A 23,828-nucleotide genomic window follows, 5' to 3' on the forward strand; every position below is an offset into this window, starting at 1 on the left:
AAAGTCAATCCAAAAGGAAGGAGCCCATTGATGATTTATTCCAGAAAACCTGTAAAGCACCGAAATGTCACGCGAGGGGGTGGGGGCGTGTGTTGAAGGGGCTCCAGGTAGAGGTAGCATTAGCAGTCTCAGTGTGGGGGCATTTTAGGTGTGCCTGTGGGTACTGTGAGCCCATGGGTACTGAAGAAGAATGTTTATGCTGCCAACAGAGTTACATTTATCACCGTGGCCTGGAATCAATGAATACTGCAACACACTGTGTGACTGTTATGGAGGATTCCCCATCCCTCATCAACAGCACTGGACTTGACACTGTTTTTTACATGTCCCCAGAATCAACCGTAAAAGGCAACTGATTCCTAAATAAATCATCAATGGGCTCCTTCCTTTGGGATTGACTTTGGTAATCCACTGGAATGGACTTTACTATGAGAGGAGACTTACGTACAGTAGGTAAGTCTAAGATCAAGTACATTCAAATCAAATGTATTTAATTGTACAGGGGAAAAATATGTTTGCATTATCCAGTTAAATTTTATCATCCTCCATCGAGTGTTGATGGTTTGAGTATGTGTTTTTTTACATATTTTACTCTGAGTGAAATATCTTCTTGTACCGTATTTTTCAGATTATAAGTCGCTCAGGAGTTTAAGTCGCACCAGCCGAAAATGCATAATAAAGAAGGAAAACAACATATATAAGTCGCACTCGAGTATAAGTCGCATTTTTGGGGGAAATGTATTTGATAAAATCCAACACCAAAAACAGACATTTCATCTTGAGAGGCAATTTAAAATAAAAATACAATAGAGAACAACAGGCTGAATAAGTGTACGTTATATGACGCATATACAACAAACTGAGGACGTGCCTGGTATGTTAAGGTAACATATTACGGTAAGAGTCATTCAAATAACTATAACATATAGAACATGCAATACGTGTACCAAACAATCTGTCACTCCTAATCACTAAATCCACTTAACTCTTCTTCCTCGCTGTCACTTCTGAACAACTCCGCCAACTCCAAAGGTAGACAATGCGCCACTTAGCTCAAGCATTAGCAGGTAGTGTTGTGGTTTTGTGTTATTGCGTGACTATTGTAGTGCGCATTGTGAGTCTCTATGATAAATATCACACACGGAGGCAAGGCTGTAATATGCATAGACATATAAAGAGTAGATGCCGCATCGAACGTTGGGCCGCGAGAAATGCGGCCGCCATCTTGGATCGGTCCTTCTCCCAGATCAGTTCTATGAATGACTCGTTGAGCCTATGAGTTGAGCAGCAGAAGGAACAAGATGCCAGAGCACTGTGCAGCGTATTCCTGCTCTAATCTAATATTACAATATTACAATTCATAATCAGTACGGTACAGTACAATTTTAAACAATTATACATAAATCCATGCATTTTTGAATGTTATAGTGAGTCCCTCAGGCTGTGGCAGGTAGATACATATTTAGCTGCCAGAGGAGCTGCTGTCCCTTATTATATTATTATTATCTTGTCACAGTAGAGGCATGGAGATTAGCCTCTGTGGGAATGTTAGTTAATTTACCCCCCGGCCAGATGTGTGTGTGCAAGCCTGTGTAGATATGAAAGGAGAAGCAGGGAGGAGAGGGGTTGTCGTACATGTGGTCTAGTGTAAATGGATTGCACATTTCAAGCAGTAGGTCAGCAGAGGATGTGCTGGGGTTTCATGAGAGGAAGACACTTCAGAGACAGTTCATCTCAGGTCACCTCAGATATTCTCAGTTTTGTTTTTTTAAATATTAAACATGACATTTAGATGAATTATGAGATAATTTTTCATGTCATGTCACTTTTTTTTTTAAAGTTTAGACTATCAAAGGAGAAGTGACAGAATCTGACCAATATCCTTTGCTGTTAAACTGTTTCATCAAACAGGAGCAACATGATGTGGGGTTTATTATAAAGAATGAATTAGAGATTTACGAGGCAAGCGTGAACATGTATTTCCACTCTGTGCCCGATATTCTCACCGCTGAACAAAATGTTCCATACATTTTTACTTGGTTTTCCACATCTCCACTTGAAAGCAGGACGAACCAGAACTGATGGGTCCAGGCTTTTTTAGTTCAGTTGTACCACAGAAGTTGAAACAGTCTGAAAAGAAAAAATCATACATTTATTTAACTAAGGAAAAATCTTAAATCGTTTGTATAATTTAAAATGGATATTACTGAACTATGCCCCGTGTTTTTGTTTGCACATTAAATACAATTACTACATCATTAAAATATGTAATAAAGAAGACATCCACATAATTAGACCTTGCCTAAAAACAAAGGACACAGTCATTTTAGATACTATACAAAGTACTCCTCCAACATCACTGTCTTTTAGAATGAGAGCTACACTCTACACTTGGTAACTGTGCAAGAACAAAACAGTGTGAAAATGATCGATTTAACAAAATGTTATATATATTTGTATACCACACACACTCGCTCAAATGTGGACCCTCCCTCTCCTCTCCACTACCACGACTATTCGACTGGCAGAGCATGGATCATTTCTGAATATTTATTAACATATAGGGTTCGGCTCTTGTTTTTGTTTTTTAGTGCCTTAAATGGAAGTGTGTCTGTTTGACTTGTATTTAGATGTGTCCAAAATGTCATCTCTCTCTCTCTCTCTGACCTAATTGTATTGATACTCTTGATTTATATGTATTTTAATTTTCTCTGTGGGTGTGTGTGTGTGTGTGTGCATGCGTGTGTTTGTGTGTTTGTGTGTGTGTGTGTGTGTGTGAGAGAGAGAGTGAGTGAGAGAGAGATTTATGTATTCATGTATGAAATATAGCCTATTAATACTCTATAAATGATTTATATTGTTGTGTTTATATTTATAGTGTTTGCAAAACACCTATCATACATCACATATATCATATATCAGAATATTCTATTACTGCTAATCCCACTGTGAATATTAAAATACGCTGAACCGTGTCCTGTCCTTACACTGAGTGGAGCGGGCGACCGGGCCAAGATGGCGGCCCCACCGCTCGTCAGCGCCAATAGGCCCAACGTTCGATGAGGCGTCTACTCTTTATGTCTATGGTAATATGTGCTCTTTTAGTAGCCGCACAACTTCCTAACACAGACAGGAACAATCAATCACCGGACACACGAGTGACACAGTCATGAACAGTCGAGCACCGAGTGCTCGATCAGATACACCACAGGTAGCGTCTTTATTTCACAATGCAATTCAGCCATGACCCGCCCCCGCCGAATTTTGACTGGTTGACGTGTGTGTGTGACGACTGCTGATATACGCCTAGTCTCTTACGTGACTGAGATAAATAATAGCCCGACTATTATTTGATATTTTACAGTAATGTGTTAATAATTTCACACATAAGTCGCTCCAGAGTATAAGTCGCACCCCCGGCCAAACTATGAAAAAAACTGCGACTTAAAGTCCGAAAAATACGGTAAGTCATGTATCCACTCCTGTCTCTTACTATCAGAGTTTTCCTAATGGTTTTCAACCAGAATACTATAAAACCAACCTCTACCCAAAACAGCTTTTTGTGACATGTGTTTCTAAAGTAGATAATGTTTCTAAAGGTTCTAAAGGTTGTTGCGTTGAGTTGTTTAAGTGTGCCAGAATAAAACTTTGAAGATGTAAGTTTAAAAAGAACGAAGTCGAAACCAACTGCCCACCAACGACTGTCACTCTAACGACGGGCGTGGGCACTTGGAGCACAAAGAGTGTCAGTGACATCATCGGCCTTGTGAGAGGTTAAATACCTGGATCTCCACACCAGTTAGTTGGACCAGTCCCAGCCTGGCCAGATGCGTACATGAACTGATGAAGCCTCTTGGATGAGAGGTAAAACATCTTCCTAGACAAACAACCAGTCCAGTTGTTTTTTGACTGAAATTGCTTTGCGGATAACGATGACCTGGCCGAATGAGAACATTCACAGGCTTTAAAAAGAAGCGTTTCTGCAGTATATCAAACTTTGCCCTTAACTCAGTGAATGACATTAGAGTATAATCCTCACATACATCCTGCATTTCTGCTGTTCCCTTGTTCAGCCATGTTTTAAAACCCATGTCGTTCTTTGCTGTGGCGAAGTGATCATTACCCCAGATAGGGACGAGACAGGATAACCCTGGAGAGTCACCCAACACTTTTTGTACTACATGCCAAAAAACAATAGTGTTTTTCACAAACAGATTAGTAGTGCCTTTCTTGTTGTGTTGATGTTTTAAAGGATGCTCTTCAATGACAAACCTTTTGAGGACAGATTTTCAATTTCCAATCAGGGCATGAAAACATCTTTAGAAAACCAAAACATTGTGGCCCTCAACTGAGCAGCCCAATAATACCATTCTAGATTTGGCAGCCAACAAACGAAATAAGGTAGATTGGTAGATCTGAGTCTTGGCTTCCTATTGTTCCAGATGAAATTGGAAAAAAGCTTCCTGGTCTTGGGGGAAAAAAAGAGGAGGAGGGGCTAATGGAATTTAGGTAGTAAAGTCATCTTTACTATGTTTATTCTTCCCAGTAAAGAAAGAGGTAGTGTTATCCATCTTGTGATCTCTTCTGTCACCTCATGTATCATGGGCTCATAATTGGCTGAACTAAGATGACTTATTTTGGGGGTTATTTTGACACCCAAGTACTTAAATCCCTCTGTGGCATATACAAATGGATGAGATACTAATGGGTTTTTCCTCTCATTTCCATTTAAAAACATAATAGATGACCTTTCTGTGTTCACTTTAAACAGAGATTTTGAGATACTCCCAAATTGATTAAACAGCTCGAAGAAAGATCAGAAGTATCGATTCTGCAAGTTTTTCCAAGTCCCCAATCTTATTACCATGAATTAAGGGGTGTGATCTGATCACTATTGTTAATTATTCTATGGCTATTACAAAAAGGAGAGATGAAATTGGTGTAGGTTCAACCGGCGTTCCAAATAGGATTGGTCATTTCTGGATTCATTTGAACTTCCAGTTTGGTTCAGACAAGGTCTCAGCCTGATCAAACAAAGGACTACACATGGCCCAAAAGCCTGTTTCGGAACAAAGGGAAGATGGTAACAACTAGGCCAACCCCGTCCCCTAACAGGTCACACCCAGGTTTGGAAAAACCCTCCAAGGGTCCCCAAACTGTTAGTCCATTGGCTGACCTGACCTCTGGCTGATAACACCATCATGCCTATAAAACTGCAGGACACTCTCCAGCTCCCTCTCTTTTTGGGATCTCTCTACTCGACTCACTTAGGCCCTGGCCACGCGATCGAAAAAACAACCTTTTTTTCCTCCTCCGTTCTTGAAAAGTTTTCTGTCCACGCGGACTCAGCTCAAGAAATATCTGCGTCCACACGAAACAGCTAAAAATGCTGTAGTACACATGCCAGGCCTGGATGTGGCGCTGTAACTGCCACAGAAATACACCAACAAAGGAGAAGAAGAGACGGGGAGACACTGTGGAGAATACAAACACCGGAGAGTTTCTCTCCAAATCTGGAGACTTCCTGGAGACTTTCCAAATCCTAGATAGAAATGTGTCCACTGTTTCTGGTGTTAGTGGAGACTTTGGTGCTCTTTTGGACTCTGATGCACCAATCACTCTGCAGTTAGTGTCCTCAACGACCAGAGGGTGCTGCTGTGAGCCCCTTCCCCGTCCCAAAGCACTCACAGGCGCCACTTTCTCACTAGATTACGAGACTTTCCACACCTTCTTAGAACTGGATTTAGAAACAGAGACTAGAGAGCAGTTTAGCTCCTTATTCAGAGCATCAGGGAAAAGGGAGAAATCTGTGCTCGGCCTAATTCATTCCCTAACTCTGAGCATGTAGCTCAGAGTCCAGTTCAGTAAACAGTCTATGGGTCCATCTCTCTCCTCACACGCAGCAGTACTGTTGTTGTTATGTGACGCCGCAGGGTTAGAGGTCAGAGGTGGGGAGATGACGGCATCGTGTAACAAAGTATGAGGTTTCACCATCCAGACCACAACGCCATGGGGGGCGTTTTCAAATCTTCAAACTCTGGGACCTGGTTACAGAAGAGACCATTATCTGGCTCCGATAACGCCGGCTGCGTGTGGATGGTCGGCCTAACCAGCATTAAAAAAAAATAAAAGTTTATAGGAAAACGCGTTCTCGTGTGGCCAGGGCCAACACAGAGGACATTCTTGCCATACAGTCAGAGCCCTGGGTATAATCCCCTGCTGCAGCTCTGGTGCCTTCTGCCTGGGTTCATTTTACTTCTTATTTTACATGAATTATGGCATTATAGTCCTGTTTTTCTGTTCATTGTACATGTTTATGTCATGTAATGTCCTTGTTGTTAAGCACTTTGTGCTACATTTCAGGTAGCCTATAAAATGTGCTATACAAATACAAATACTTATTATTTTTATTATTACACATTGTAACGTAGTTAACGAAGTTATTCGATATTCATTCAAGCTGAGCACAATGGTTCATTAAAAAATATTTCTTATCGTAATTATGCCGTATTGTAGATTCCCATTTCTTTGGCATGTATGCCTGTATGAGCCCACGCTGTTGCCCCTCTGGTGGTTCTGTAGCAGACCTCATGTGTTGGTAGAACGCCACTCCCAGCTGCCATATTATTCATACCGATTATTATGTGCATTTCAGACCTGATGCAGCCTAGAGTCGATACGGGAAGGTCAGTTTATTTGCCTGTATGCTCAAAGAATAAATTGATCATAATATCGTTTCACCTAAAGATGGACAGCATTGTTTTTTGATGGATGTCTACATCACTTGATGTAAAGCAACACTTCCTGGATCCTGTGTTTTGTACCTACTCCTGCCCCTTTAAAAAGAGATTGTCTTCATAATGGTGTTTGTCAGAACCAGGGGTGTTTCTAGGAAATCTGATTGGCCAGGCAGTTGCCACCACAGTCAGAGACTTGCAGTGTCTTTAAAATGCTGTAGTGCGGTCTAACTTAAAGTTAGAGTGAATAAAGTAAGAGAGATGTTAATGAATATGTGCTTAATGGAGTCTCCCCTTTACACACGAGCCCACTTACACACATGCCCACATGACCGTTTGGGGATAAACACATGCGGTTTTTCTCCTGCAGTACAAATGTGTTGTCTGTTGAGATTTTTTTTCTTTTTTTTGAGAGAGACAGAGAGAGAGAGAGAGAGAGAGAGAGAGAGAGAGAGAGAGAGAGAGAGAGAGATTTAGAGGGTTAGGGGGATGGTTAGACTGAAAGACATTCATATCAGAAGACAATTTTGACATTAAACAGGTGTTTGTTGGGCACATATGAACTTATTATTATCCATCCATCCATCCATCCATCTATCTTCAACCTCTTGTCCCTATCGGGGTCGCGTGGGGGCTGAAGCCGAGCCCAGCTGACTTCGGGTGTGCGGCGACGCATAGAGACAAACAGAGACAGACAACCATGTCCCCACTTATTATTATTATTATTATTATTAAAATTATTATTACCACATACACATATAATTAAATACACATTTGCGTTGTTGTTTATAAGAACAGTAATGAATAATTACATGTGTATGCATCACTTTTGACACACTTTATGATATTTTACAAAGGTATAAACATATGTTATAGATGTCAGATGACTGTGGTAAAAAGTACAGCCTTGTGCTCTGTAATATAGTGAAGCAGAGCTATAGTAGCATAAACGTAAACGTATGTAATGATGTAGCCTAATGAAGGCTGCCCCCTGCCTGCCTTTGCTGCTGCGGGGGGTCACTGTGGCTCTGTGGTCTTCCAGCCGCTGGGGGCGATCGGACAAAATAAAGGCAGCTTTATTGGCACAGAGTGAGGGCGGTTAAAGCCTTTGTTCCGGGTAACAGCGTGTTGGAAACATCGCATGCTCCAGGACGGTTTGCTGCACAGAATAATTCACCTCGACCACTTGTGTTGTTAGCCTCGACATGGTGAAACTATCCGCGGAGCTCATTGAGCAAGCTGCTCAGTACACCAACCCCGTGAGAGACAGAGAGCTGGACTTACGAGGTGAGTTCAACCGCCCCGCGGCTGGACGATTAGATGTGTGAAGCTAACGTTAGCATGTTCAGGCGGGCCGCACACCCAGCTGCCTTCACAGATGTGTGTGTGTGTGTGTGTGTGTGTGTTTGTGTGGGCCAAAGTAACGGCGGTGCCTACAGCATGTAACGCGAGGAACCGTTCGCGTGTAGAGGTGTGCTCGCGCTGCCCGCCACAGGGACTTGCACCCATAGACATATAAAGAGTAGATGCCGCATCGAACGTTGGGCCGCGAGAAATGCGGCCGCCATCTTGGATCGGTCATCCTACCAGATAAGTTCTATGAGTGACTCGTTGAGCCTATGAGTTGAGCAGCAGAAGGTACAAGATGCCAGAGCCCTGTGCAGCGTATTCCTGCTCTAATCTAATATTACAATATTACAATTCATAATCAGTACGGTACAGTACAGTTTTAAACAATTATAAATAAATCCATGCATTTTTAAATGTTATAGTGAGTCCCTCAGGCTGTGGCAGGTAGATACATATTTAGCTGCCAGAGGAGCTGCTGTCCCTTATTATATTATTATTATCTTGTCACAGTAGAGGCGTGGAGATTAGCCTCTGTGGGAATGTTAGTTAATTTACCCCCCGGCCAGATGTGTGTGTGCAAGCCTGTGTGTGTGTGTGTGTGTGTGTGTGTGTGCCTGTGTAGATATGAAAGGAGAAGCAGGGAGGAGAGGGGTTGTCGTACATGTGGTCTAGTGTAAATGGTTACACATTTCCAGCAGTAGGTCAGCAGAGGATGTGCTGTGGTTTCATGAGAGGAAGACACTTCAGAGACAGTTCATCTCAGGTCACCTCAGATATTCTCAGTTTTGTTTTTTTAAATATTGAACATGACATTGACATGAATTATGAGATCATTTTTCATGTCATGTCACTTTTTTTTTTAAAGTTTAGACTATCAAAGGAGAAGTGACAGAATCTGACCAATATCCTTTGCTGTTAAACTGTTTCATCAAACAGGAGCAACATGATGTGGGGTTTATTATAAAGAATGAATTAGAGATTTACGAGGCAAGCGTGAACATGTATTTCCACTCTGTGCCCGATATTCTCACAGCTGAACAAAATGTTCCATACATTTTTACTTGGTTCTCCACATCTCCACTTAAAGCAGCACGAACGTCACATGTTTGTAAAGCAGAACTGATGAGTCCAGGCTTTTTTAGTTCAGTTGTACCACAGAAGTTGAAACAGTCTGAAAAGAAAAAATCATACATTTATTTAACTAAGGAAAAATCTTAAATGGTTTGTATAATTTAAAATGGATATTACTGAACTATGCTATATGTTTTTGTTTGCACATTAAATACAATTACTACATAATTAAAATATGTAATAAAGAAGACATTCACATAATTCGACCTTGCCTAAAAACAAAGGACACAGTCATTTTAGATACTATACAAAGTACTCCTACAACATCACTTTCTTTACCAATTAGAGCTACACTCAAATTGGTAACTGTGCAAGAACAAAACAGTGTGAAAATGATCGATTTAACAAAATTTTATATATATTTTTATACCACACACACTCGCTCAAATGTGGACCCTCCCTCTCCTCTCCACTACCACGACTATGCGACTGGCAGAGCATGGATCATTTCTGAATATTTATTAACATATAGGGTTCGGCTCTTGCTTTTTTTTTAGTGCTTTAAATGAAAGTGTGTCTGTTTGACTTGTATTTAGTTGTGTCCAAAATGTCATCTCTCTCTCACCTAATTGTATTGATACTCTTGATTTATATGTATTTTAATTTTCTCTGAGTGTGTGTGTGTGTGTGTGTGTGTGTGTGCTTGCGTGTGTGTGTGTGTGTGTGTGTGTGTGTGTGTGTGTGTGAGAGAGAGAAAGAGAGAGAGAGAGAGAGTGAGTGAGAGAGAGATTTATGTATTCATGTATGAAATATAGCCTATTAATACTCTATAAATGATTTCTCTTGTTGTGTTTATATTTATAGTGTTTGCAAAACACCTATCATACATCACATATATCATATATCAGAATATTCTATTACTGTTAATCCCACTGTGAATATTAAAATACGCTGAACCGTGTCCTGTCCTTACACTGAGTGGAGCGGGCGACCGGGCCAAGATGGCGGCCCCACCGCTCGTCAGCGCCAATAGGCCCAACGTTCGATGAGGCGTCTACTCTTTATGTCTATGCTTGCACCTCCTCGCAGCGGCTCGCGCAGAGCTAAAGCTAGAGCTAATCAAAGTGAAAAAGTCAAAGTCCGCTATAGTATCAATTTTTCAGAATGTGCCAGACTTACAGAGTAAAACACGCGTCTCTCCGACCCACGGTGCAATAGCACAAAACTAGCAGACACCCCTAGGTACTGTTAAACCTGGTGCAGTCCCCCCGAATTTCTGAAAAACCTGAATTTGCTACCCAACCAAAACACCCTAAATGATTCAAAATTGAGCAAATGTATTTCCAGACTTCATTCTTCCCATTTTGGATTCCCATCTAAACAGTAATGATTGAAATGGTGGAACAGATGATGTTAAACATCCATCTGTGCTCTCCTCCACCTAAACACAAATTAACATGTGGTTTCTTACACAGATGCTGATGATCAGCAGGCTTTTAAAAAGGGCTTCATATTTGATATTCATCCATATCAGTGAATCATGCAGAAAGTAGTCCCATACACTGGGAGGAGAGGAAGATGGAGAGAAGAACTGGGCTGAGGAGACTTTACATGAAGACCCAAATAAACAAGAAGGGGAAGAACAGTCAATGAATCCATGTGCACAACTTTTGGAATGAAATGATGAACCTCTATGAAGTTGGGATTTATGATGGTATGAGATGCATAAAAACTCACGTGTGTGTGTGTCCCCATCTTGACATCCGATCTGCACCCCTTTGTTGAACCCAGCCCATATAATCTTCATCGATCATGATAAATAATGGTCCATCTGTGAAAGAAGTCTATTGAAGACATCAATGTTTTAATAGACTCAAAAGTAGCGTTTCCTTGATATGATTGGCCTAAAATCTGCCAGCTGTCCATAATTCATCTCAATATTTCTGAGGTTGGACTCTTAAGCATTTCAGCTAGTGTTCTAAAGCATAGGTGTCAAACGGATCCAGTAAAGGGCCGTGTGGCTGCAGGTTTTCATTCCAACCAATCAAAAACACACCTGGTCCAACAAATAAACTGTGTGAAGACAGTTCAGGTGATTGAGTAAGTCGAGTGAGGTGTGTTCTTGCTTGGTTGGAATGAAAACCTGCAGCCACACAACCCTTTACTGGATCAGTTTGACACCCATGTTCTAAAGGGATGCTTTGAAATGAAGAAAATGTTAAGTTATATTTAAGTTGTGTTCTAACACCATTTGATCTGATCAGTTTGACTGAAGAGTCCTCGCTGAGCGTGAACTGGTGAACCCATTATTCTGCAGAAATGATGGGAGCATGCCTTGTTGTTTCAAATCGGCTCATTATTAAAGGTATATCAAATATAATGCAGGTAATATTGTTTGATTCTAAAGTGCCTGAAAAGAAACCTGATCTCAAATCACAAAACTGACGATTCCAAATGAGTGACAGTTTTTGCATTGTGTGACCCTTGACCCTGTTTATCTTTATTAAATCCCCTGAAAATAACCCCTGTTTGCTGCAGTACAACCACACACACTTGCACACACATCAGACTGGCCTTCACAGGATGAGCTTTTTGCGCTGGGCTCACTGCGAGGTTGGGCGCAGAGACCCAGTAAACGGCTAAATCAACGTTGGTATTAAAACAAGCGTTAGCTGGTAAACTGCCTATTCACAAACCTGCTGTGATGCTTATGAACCTCCATTACGTTTTCCTCCCTGATCATGAAACCACTTTAATGTAACAGTAAATACAAACCACTATCACGGTGCTCAAATGGAAACACTGTGTTGCAACACGTATTTGTGTTTGATTAAAGGAGTTAAAAAAAGATTCTGTTATGCTATTTGTTTTGAAAATAAAGAATACCCAAACTCCAAAATTGAAAACCCAATACATGAAGGTGCCTGAGAGACTGGTTTTGGTCAACCTAAGAGCGTACTCACACTGTCCTCCCGGACCGCGACCCGGACTTTAGGGTACTTGTCCCCCCTCCCTCTCCCCCCCGCGCCCCAGCCCCGTTTGTACTCACACTGCCAGGGCCGGCCAATGCTTCTTGCTGTCCATACGCCATCACGCCGTAACACGTCGCACCCGGGCTTAAGGGTACTTGTCCTGAAGTCAGAACCGCTGTACGCATCGTGCTCGTGCTCGTACACGTGCGCGCACTCGTGCTCGTACATGTGCAAACACGCTCTAGGCGCGCTCTGTCCGCAGTTATGCGCGGAGCGGGTGCACTCACACTGCTCAAACGCACTAGGCTTTAGCTGAAAAAACGGTTTTGGCCCGGTGCGGAAGGACAGTGTGAGTGCGCCCTAAGTGAGGGACAGGAGGAGGAGTACAGGGCACTGGTAGACAACTTTGTGGAGTGGACTGGACAGAATCACCTGCGGCTGAACATCAGCAAGACCAGAGAGATGGGGATGGATTTCAGGAAGAAGAGGATGACTGCTTTCAAACCTCTGTGCATTCTGGGAAAGGATGTGGAGGCGGTTGAGGATTACAAGTACCTGGGTGTTACCATCAACCACAGACTGGACTGGAGATCTAACACTGAAGCTGTTTACAAGAAGGGGATGAGCAGACTTTACTTCCTGAGGAAGGTGAGATCCTTCAACGTGTGCAGCAAGATGTTGGAGATCTTTTATCAGTCTGTGGTAGCCAGTGTACTTTTCTTTGCTATGGTTTGTTGGGGAAGCAGCATTGGAGCCAGAGACACCAACAGACTCAACAAACTGATCAGGAAGGCTGGCTCAGTGATTTGCTGCAAACAGGACACTCTGGGGGCTGTGGTGGAGAGGACACTGAAAAAACTGTTAGCCATCATGGATAATCCTCTCCACTCTCTCCAACTCACACTGGTCAGACAGCGGAGCACCTTCTCCAGAAGGCTGCTTCAGCTTTGCTGTCGTAGCAACAGATACAGGAAATCTTTCCTGCCATAATCCATTACTGTATATAATAACGCTCTCACCTGTGCCTGACAGAGAACTCTGCTCTCTCTACTGTTTTGTTGTATTTATTATTATTGTTATAGAATATTGTGAATATTTTGTTGTATATATTATTATTGTTTATTGTTTATAGCACACTGTGCACTGTATATATACACTATGTATATATTGGATTCTATTTATGTTATGTACAAAGTTTTTATTTGCTGACCCACTACGGCTGTTACAAAATCAAATCCCAGATTATGGGAATAGTGGAATATTGGGATCCAGCCCTAGCGTAATGGTGAGCCCACCTTAAGTTAGTGAGCCGGAGCTGAAGTTGCCCTCCCTCACTTTAATCAGCAGGTAGCAGCAAGACACAGGGACTTGGGTCTTGAGGATTTGAAGTATTTATTCATCACCAAATAAACGGTACACACACTGCACTGCTACGTTCACAACGATGTTATTGCTAACTTCTTACTCGTCATCATAAGCATCTCTCTACTACACACAACCTACACACTTATTATTTAGTTACTCTTTAAAGGCGTTTCTTACTTGTATAGTACATTTTTAGTTTGAAATAACTTATATTTTAATAACCGGTTTTGAACGATACCCAGCCCTACCCCTAGACGTGATGTCATCAAAGCTCTTCCCTTCAAGCCTGTTCACTTTGTGGATGTCCCAATTCTATACTGTACACTATACTTCCAATCTGCTTTTTATTATTTCGCTTTCGATGGAAGAAACAGTGCCCTTCAGTATGGTAGTTGGGAAATAATTTTCGACTCAAACACAGCTCATGGTGTTCTATGAAAACATGTGTCCTTGCACTGCTCATCATACTGGTCTCGTTTCATCTCGCAGGTTATAAAATCCCAGTGCTTGAAAATCTTGGAGCCACTCTGGACCAGTTTGACACGATCGACTTCTCTGATAATGAAGTCAGGAAACTGGATGGCTTTCCTCTGCTCAAAAGACTGAAAACATTGCTAATGAACAACAACAGGATTTGGTAAGTTAGAGCTGCAACACCCTGACTAGAAATATGATAAAAGTCCTGATGATGTTGCATACTTTAATTAGCCAACCAAGGAGCAATTGAGTTCTTTTTGCAGTTCCTATTGAAGTGGTTGATTTCTTTAAGCTCAGGTAAGGTGGGTTGAATATTAGGGATGGGCAATGGTTTTCGAACAGTCATTACATGATACAGAAAAACCCAAAAGTTTTAGGGACTAAGCTTGTTTTTCAAACTTGTGGCATGTTCAGTCTGGCATCTAGGGCTGGGCGATATTGCCAAAATCTTCTATCCCGATATAGACCATTTCATGTCTCAAAATACTGAGTATTTTCTCAGTTTATTAAGAATTTAAGTGCAAAAAATTAAGTTGAATATTTCACATCAGCTTACCTGAATAGAGCTTATGGGAATGATTGTGACACTAAGTAGATAAAGCTGTATTTCCTCGTGAAATGGTAAGAAGTGCTGTAGATGATGTCATGCTCGTAACTGTATGAAGTGTTTCTCCAGTCGTATAGGTGAGAATCTGGAGCAGTCTCTGCAGAGTCTCACAGAACTGGTTCTCACCAACAACAACATTCAGGAGCTGGTGAGTACATTCAACAGAACCAGCTGTTATGGAAAAAAAAAAATGCGTATTTTGCCTTCAACACATACATCTCGTCTCTCTCTATCACACACACACACCCCTGTTTGGTTTACCACACCAACAAGGCCTACCCCAGACATATTGTTTTTTTGCAAAATAATGCAAATTGTAATATTTTTTTTACCCCAAATTGGGATTTTTTTTTTTTTAATCCGATTACTCGAATAATTGATTGAATAATAGATAGAACATTACAAAAAGATTCGATAGATGCCTAATTTTGACTGTTGTCTACGCTGGATAAAAAACAAATACTTTAAAGCACAACCAACTTGAGCTCACTGCACAGCCCTCTCTACCAGCATCAACAAGAACTGTGGCTACAAAACCGCATTTATTTCAGGATGTTGTATATAACTTCTTTGGTATCTCAGTGGATGTAGTGGGATAAAGCCTGACCTATAGAAGGCCCCTTGCCTCTATCTGTATTGGAAGAGCCCCGTCCATTTAGCTCCACCCAAGCCAATTGGGATTGGAATTCTAGTTCTGAATACTTTGTCTTTTTGTGTGTAGGGGGACTTGGACCCACTGGCCTCAGTGAAGACATTGACCCTTCTAAGGTAGGAATCATCAATGCTCAAAGGTCATTTGGTTATTGAACCGTCATGATCATACATGTTTGTAATAATCACTGAACCTCCAGCTTGTTAAGGAATCCAGTCACAAACAAGAAGCATTACAGACTTTATGTCATCAGCAAAATGCCACAGATCCGTGTCCTCGACTTCCAGAAGGTAAAGCTCAAGGTAAGTGCGGGGCAGCAGGTACCAAAGTCCCAAATAAATCTGATTTGATTTGAATCTGAAATACGGGAGTATACTATGCTAACCTGGAGTGAACATCTTAACAAGTAGCAGTAAACAGTGCATATTCCTCCCTTGCTCATCCAAGGGTGGGATGAGAGCTCCATCTGTATTTAACAAGGGCTTTCACTTTAACTGTGTGATATCGTCATAGGAACGGCAGGAGGCAGAGAAAATGTTCAAGGGCAAGCGAGGTGCTCAACTTGCAAAGGATATTGCCAGGCGAACGAAAACGTAAGATGAAAGTCCACGTTAGGCAGCAGCTCCTCAGAACCACTGGATCCTGGGTGATGGATCATCACCATTCATACATCTGCGTACATCACAACACACACTGATCATTCTCTCTGCTATGAGCAGTCATTTGTGACTAAATTCCAAATGTTGAGACATATTTTTAAGGATTTCACAATGCAAGGAAATCCAGGAACTCGTGCCTTCCTTAGTAAAGGTACTACTCTCTTACCTGAAGTCAGAAACACTCCCACAGTGTTGCTCAGGACTGCTGTCTGTGGACAATGTATCAGTTTATTTGACCCAAGGAAAGATACTATACATGATTGACTACATTGGTTGAGAGGTCAGAGAAGCTTGTGTGTGTCTGTGTTGTCTAAATGAGGCTTGTTCCTTTCAGGTTCACTCCTGGAGTGGCAGCACAGCTTGAGAAGAAGAGGACGGGGCCGTCTCAAGCCGACGTGGAGGCCATCAAGGTTCACTTATTGACTGTGAAATGTAGCCACTGTGTTTTGGGGCTCTTTATTTTCTGAGAGATGAGCTGAAATGTCCATCCCTCTGTCATTCAAACTGAAATAGAATTTTAGATTTAACAACAAACCAAACCTGAATAGATACATCTTCACTAAGGCCCTGTTTACACGACGCTCACGGGTGAAAGCGGCAAAATATTTCATCAGATGTGCCTTTCATTTAGACTGCAACATTTTTGGGGGCTTAAAAACCTAAAAAGTAAACCCCCCCTCCAGAGTGGAAATGTTAAAAACATAAAAAGGTAAACCCCCCTCCAGAGTGGAAATGTTAAAAACATAAAAAGGTAAACCCCCCTCCAGAGTGGAAATGTTAAAAACCTAAAAAGTAAACCCCCCTCCAGGGTGGAAATGTTAAAACCATAAAAAGGTAAACCCCCCTCCAGAGTGGAAATGTTAAAAACATAAATGAGGTAAACCCCCCTCCAGAGTGGAAATGTTAAAAACATAAATGAGGTACACCCCCCTCCAAAGTTGAAATGTTAAAAACCTAAAAAGTAAACCCCCCTCCAGAGTGGAAATGTTAAAAAGGCTCCAGCGTTGTTTGCGTGTAAAGGTAAAAACACTAAAGTGAGCTCTGATCTGCTCCAGCGTTGTGTTTGCATGTAAAGGTAAAAACACTAAAGTAAGCTCTGATCTGCTCCAGCGTTGTGTTTGCGTGTAAAGGTAAAAACACTAAAGTGAGCTCTGATCTGCTCCAGCGTTGTTTTTGCGTGTAAAGGTAAAAACACTAAAGTGAGCTCTGATCTGCTCCAGCGTTGTTTGCGTGCCAAGGAAAAAACACTAAAGTGAGCTTTGATCTGCTCACGCTGGCTCACGTGGCTTACGTGTTTCCGTAACATCCGTGTGCAGAGTTCAGGTAAACAACAACAACAAACATGTGGGACTGTTTCCATCAGTTGGACATTCAAGTGTCCTGGGTGGAGCCGAGGCGGTGGGAGGCTGCAGACCGTGCTGCAGTCACAATGTACGGCGTCCTGCTTCTGTTAGGGAGAGGACGTTTCTACGCATGCACCAGCTCTGGGTTCTGCTGTGTGGCAGCGGTTCACAGCTCCACCTACACACGGACGTGCACACCACATCGGATTTCATAACACTTTTGCGTCACCGTATGCACGCAGATTTCCCCCCAAAGACGCTCGTCTAAACGTGGAATAAAAAATTAGAACACAACGCCACTTTACCGTTTCCTTTTTAGAGCGTCCCCACTAAATGGGGTTATGGTGTTATTAGAGTTTGTATCTTTTGAGATGAGCGGCAGGTGACTCCAACCCCCAGTCAGAAACTATTATACTATCGCAGAAGAAGTGCGCCAGTCAAGCCTCGAACAGTGAAAATAATGGAGAAACCTGTGAAATTTGCCATTGCACTCTTGTCCGGCTATTGTTTTCTCTGTGTCAGACTGTGAATGAAAACGCAACTGTTGACTTGGGGCCTGTTCATCTGCCATTGCTTTGGTTCTTAAATCGGGTCCTAACCCCAATTACCATGGTTACCAAACAGTTAAGATGTGCAAGTCTGTAATACGGCCCCTGAACTCTAGCCTGTTAAATGTAAAGTGATCATGAAAAGCTCTCTAATTACTGGTGAGACTATATTCACTGAGACTGACATGAGTTCAATATGTTTGCATTTCAGAATGCCATTGCTAATGCTTCATCATTGGCAGAGGTGGAGAGGTTGAAAGGGATGCTGCAGGCTGGTCAGATTCCAGGACGAGATCTGAGACAAGGTCAGTGCTGGCAAATGCTGTCCTACAACTCAACCAATGGACGGAAGCCCTAAAGGGTCATACAGGCATACATTTTATTTCATCTGTTTTCCCGTGATAACGAGATAATTAATTTGATAGATAATGATGAGGCCTGAGATTTCCATCACACCTGACATGTCATGCTTCCTAAAGGCTTCTCGTATCTTGAAGAACACTATAGAGAACACTGACAGATGATTTCAGTTGGTTATTTTCTGTTATGAACTTAAACTGTAATCTGTATATTTATGTGCACATTGTAAAACTCCCCCCTGTACTGGTATTTATGTTGTTGATATATAATATTTACAATAACGTTTGTTAAAAGAAGAAAAAAAAACGTAGTTAGTGGGGACATCAGGCCGGGACATGGAGGAGATTATCAGTGAACTGCGGACAAACGATGGAATATTTCCTGGTCCTTTGAGTAGAAGCATAGACTGTATAAAGGAAGCCTGTGTGAAACAGTGATTCATGGCCCTGGTGGCCGATGTTGACTGCTGTCCTCTGATCTCAGCGCGTCAAATACCAGCACGCTGGTGGACTTGCTCCATGCGGCCACAACTCTCCGCACGCTCCCGCTACGCTCTTCTTCGTGGGTTTCTGAATCCTCTTGGCAGCAGCTCGCTAAGCTCTGTTTTTGTTCTCAATGGTTTCTGTCTGGTTAAATCTCTTTTTACTCTGAAAAAAGAAAGGTTGACACAGAAAACCGGAAACTGTCACTGTGAAGCCTGTGTTTACTCTGCAGCCATATCTGCGTGGAAAGAGGATAAGTTGATAAAAATCATGCTACTCTGCATTTATGTTACGTTCATTTGTGTCAGTCCAGTTTTTGATGAATAAACTAATGTTTCATATGTGCTTGTCAGCCTGGTAAAGTAACTAGTAACTGAAGTATTCAGTAATAAGATAAATGTAGTGGAGTAAAAAGTAGAATATTTCCACTGATTTGTAGTGGAGCAGAAGAATAAAGTAGCATGTAAATAAAATACTCAAGTAAATGTAAAAGAGCCTCAAACTTGTACTTTAGTCCAATAATGTCAGTGTAAACCTCTGGTTCACAGGTTTGTTCATTTAACAAGGGTTGTTTTTGACAAGCTTGTTGCACTTTGAGGCCTATCACTACTTGTTTTGGTCAGCTGTTATGCTGTTGCACTTTGAGGCCTATTGCTACTATTTATATTGATAAAATAAATACATTATATGCACTCCCATGTTGCTGTAGTGTTTCACAATATCCATTAATGTAACACGCTTATATTTTCTGGACCCTCATTTTGGATTATTTTCGTCAACCGGTCTCAATTCCAAATTAATTAAATAGCCCTGCTTTGATATACTGTATATATTCATACTTTCTCTCAAAATGCATCAGATGGAGCATGTCCCCTCCCCTCCTCACCTTTTTCACCCCTGACCCGTTTTCGTGCCTGATGATTCCTGCAATGATTTAATAGACTACACTATCGTTTTGTTTCCTCCAGATCTCAAATAAATTCTAATGAGTGAAATTATCTCATTATCACGGGAAAACAGAGCAAATTAAATGTATGTAATGTTTGACCCTTTAGGGCTTCCGTACCAATACCCTCCATGTCTGATGTATCCTTTCGGATTTGCATGCACTAGGGGTGGAACCGTTCACAAAATCCACTGTTCGGTTCATATCACAGTTTTTGGCTCACGTTTTTTTGGTTCGGTTCGGTTGTTTTTTTCTGTAGCCTAATAATTAAAAACAATTTTTTTATCAGATATTCTTGAGGACATGTCATGCAAAAACTGAAATAATGAGGCAGCATGCTTAGGGATTACTGTAACAATCTTAAATCAAAGTGAAGTGAGATTTTGAAACCGTAGGAGAGACATTGTTGCATTTACGCGTTTATATATTTATTTGGCAAAAGGGTAAACAATTGTTATATAATGTATTTATTTTATAATTATAAATAGTAGCAATAGGACTCAAAGTGCAACAGCATAATAGCTGACCAAAACAAGTAGTGATAGGCCTCAAAGTGCAACAAGCTTGTCAAAAACAACCCTTGTTAAATGAACAAACCTGTGAACCAGAGGTTTACACTCAATTATTGGACTAAAGTACAAGTTTGAGGCTCTTTTACATTTACTTGAGTATTTTATTTACATGCTACTTTATTCTTCTACTCCTCTACAAATCAGTGGAAATATTCTACTTTTTACTCCACTACATTTATCTGATTACTTCAGTAACTAGTTACTTTACCAGGCTGACAAGTACATTCATCGAAAACTGGACTGACACAAATGAACGTAACATAAATGCTGAGTAGCATGATTTTTATCAACTTATCCTCTTTCCACGCAGATATGGCTGCAGAGTAAACTCAGGCTTCACAGAGACAGAAACTAAAACTTCTCTGTCCATTCTCTGACGGTTTATGTGTCAACTTTTCTTTTTTTCAGAGTAGAAAGAGACATTGATGTGGTGATTTAACCACAGAAGCGATTGAGAACAACAACAGAGCGGAGCTTAGCGAGCTGTTGCCAAGAGGATTCAGAAACCCACGAAGCTGGGAACGTGCGTAGAGCGAGCGTGCATAGCATTTTGGCTGTGTTCCTACAGGGATCGCGTGGAGCAAGTCTCCCAGCGCGCCGGAATTTAACGCGCTGAGACGGGTACTAGATAGGAGAGTGGTCATGAAGGCTTACGCTAAGTTGCACCTTATAAACCGCAGTACACAGTGTACCGAACCGTGACATGCGTACCGACCGGGACAGATTTTTTCAATAAACTGTTCCACCCCTAGCATGCACACATTTGGCCAAAATGTCCTCACATTGAGGAGTGACAACTGTGTACTAAGGCAGCATTAATGCCAGCCAATCGTGTGTACTGGCTGACATGTTCCTTCATCACCATGAACTCACACACTGTAGTTTATTTTGAACACATGCCACACTGAATTTGTAGACCCGTAGACTCATCTCTTCAGCAGGAACCAGTGGAAACGGGAGAACACCAGCCTCACCCTTTACATTCATCTTCAATTAGTTTTACTGGAATAACATCGTATTTTGAGAGATTTATGGACGGATGATTTATGTGTTGTAAAATCAGGTCCAGCTGATATGGTGGAGGAGGAAGAAGAAGAGGAAGAGGACACTACACAGATGGGGTCACACATGGGTGGAGGTTCTGGAGAGGAGATGGAGGAGGGTGAGCAAGAGGAGGATCAAGAAGACATGGATGAGGAGCCTCCCGTCAATGGCTCCTGAGTACCTGGAAAGATTTTTTTTTCTGTTGTAGATTTCTTGTTGGACAAATGTCAAGCAGGGTTCTTTTTTATTTTGTTGAATGACATCCATTAAAGTGATTTCTTGTTATAACAGTGTGTGGGGCCCGTTTCTTTAAACAGTCAGCTGATTTTAACAGACCGTATTTGTCACACTAACATACAGCTGGGACTCCAGAGAGAGGGATTATAAAACCTGGAATGAGGGGCTTGTAGTAACCCACAGAACACTGGATATTGCACGTCCCAAAACAACTTGAGTTTAACATGTCCTTTCTGGTACTGTGGCTTCATGGACTCAGCCCCTACTAACTCAACTGTGTGATGCATGTGTTTCACCTATTTTGAATTCTGCCTCCTCTTGTTGCTCAGGGTGATATGGGTTGGAATTTTCAGCTCGTCTCCCTAAAATTCTGGTGATACTGCAACTTTTGGTCCGTATCGGTACCAATACCCAACCACAGCGATTTCCTGGTTGATCCAATCAGGCTTCATAGCAGTTTCTCATTGACCCCCATGTTAAACAGGCTGTTTTCACAGCATCATTAAACCTGTTTAAGGCCTGGGACAAAAAACAGTCTAGTCTGTATGTTCATGCTCATATCTCCATGACAACACGGAGGGGGTGGATTTCTTTGTACCAGGCTTTTTTTATGTTATTGGAGGTGAACGTTTATGAATAATTAGGGGCGTGGCCTCTTGAGTGACAGTTAGCCTCTGGCCCTTACCCTGGTGGTAAACTCACTCTAATGACGTCCGTTGGCACTTGGAACACAAAGGGTTCCAGTGACATCATCGGCCCTGTGATAGGTTAAATACCTGGATCTCCACACCAGTTAGTTGGACCAGTCCCAGCCTGGTCAGATGCGTACATGAACTGATGAAGCCTCTTGGATGAGAGGTGAGACGTCTTCCTAGACAAATAACCAGGTCCAGTTGCTTTTGACTGAAATTGCTTTAGGGATAACGATGACCTGGACAAATGAGAACATTCACAGGCCCGATCCACCATGAAGTAGCTTATTGGGATTACAGCCCAGGGTGCAAGTGCTTTCATATCCGAAGGCTTGGCTGGACGCACTAGTGACAGACATATAGTAGAGCAGAGTGGTTTTCTCGGTGGACTGTTGCCAGGTGACGTGCTGGCAGATATCGGGGAGTGTGGGTATGACGTGTGCTGAGGTTAAGGTACCTATGTTCACAAGTGGTCATGCGCAGCTGGAGGCGAAAGGTGTGGAGGATATAGCACAGCTCACTCAACTGCACCTGTGAACGTGCTCCCCAAACAGCAGGGTAAGGACATAATGGCCTTGGATGAGATCCTCACTGTTAACTGTGCCTTAACAAACACGGGCAAAAGTGTTGTGTGAGTGCCCCCTGCTGTTGCCTGTTGGAAGAACTTCTTAGGACGGCTGCATACTGTATCTGCAAACACTGAACATGTGATTCTGCTCCAAGTCAAATAAAGGAGACCCTAACAAAGGAAGGGGGAGAGGCTGGGCCAGGATGCATGGATGGAGTTCAGAAACACCACAGTGTCAATAGAAGAGATTTGTTGCTGTTGTTCTTTTATTCTTTTTAAAGATACATTTTAACGTAAGCATCATCTGCCATGGACTTCTCACTGCAGGATGATGGACCAGACATTGCATTAACAGCCAGTGGAAATCCTTTGCACCCCGTTTCTGTCTTTACCATGTACGCACATTGCGGTGAACATCCCGCATTTGTAAGTCAGCTTCCACATGATCTGATCTGTGTTTCCTATATGCTCAATCACAAGGATAATCATGTCCTGTGGGCATAGAATATAGAGTGTTTTTTTATCTCTGAAACGTATTTTAATTAACAGGGAGATGGAAATTGATACCCCATCAAATTTGATGAAAAAACAAAATGGGTATTGTTTGGATATACTGGATATGTGAATTATGCCAAGAGGAAAGGAGCTGGAGTGTTAAATTACTGTGGCTCATCCACTACAAACAAGAGGCCCTTTAAAGATCTGAAATGTAAGCACAGGGGTACAAAGAGAATTAAAATAAGGTGGGCCGTGATTGTGTTTCCAGGTCACTGGCAGCAGTAGCTCAGTCCATAGGTGACTGTGTGACTGGCTGCGGACCGGAGTGTCGCCGGTTTGAGTGTGTGGACCATGAACGGAACAATCACATGAAGTTGCTTTGTAGGTTTACTGTTGAGATCTATGAAGACCTTTGTCGGAACTCTGCACGTGGCGAGGAGGCTGTAAGTGTGTAGAGAGTGTGTAGGGTGTCCTGACCTGGGATCACTTTCGTCATGATCTTGCACTATGAATACAACTGGATTGTTCACACCAATATTGGAACCCGTGCGACAAACTCCAGAACGGTAGGGGGCGGTGTGCGCCTAACGTTGGTATTGCAATCCGCCCCAAAAACAAGAAAAAGAAGAAACAGAAGAAGAAGAGGAG

The 23,828-nt window shown here is 42.0% G+C and overlaps 1 protein-coding gene across 1 annotated transcript; it reads left to right on the top strand.

Annotated features, from left to right (window-relative positions):
- The first annotated feature begins 7,860 nt into the window (after window positions 1-7,860).
- snrpa1 (small nuclear ribonucleoprotein polypeptide A') lies at window positions 7,861-21,467 on the top strand. The gene is made up of 9 exons (XM_083914147.1): window positions 7,861-8,024; window positions 13,985-14,132; window positions 14,649-14,727; window positions 15,301-15,347; window positions 15,431-15,533; window positions 15,745-15,824; window positions 16,225-16,300; window positions 17,993-18,086; window positions 21,205-21,467. The coding sequence occupies exons 1-9, from the start codon at window positions 7,943-7,945 to the stop codon at window positions 21,360-21,362; spliced, it is 867 nt and encodes a 288-aa protein (XP_083770273.1). The 5' UTR covers window positions 7,861-7,942; the 3' UTR covers window positions 21,363-21,467.
- The last annotated feature ends 2,361 nt before the right edge of the window (window positions 21,468-23,828 follow it).

This window comes from Echiichthys vipera (assembly GCF_963691815.1).
Source record: "Echiichthys vipera genome assembly, chromosome: 1".
NCBI lineage: Eukaryota > Metazoa > Chordata > Actinopteri > Perciformes > Trachinidae > Echiichthys > Echiichthys vipera.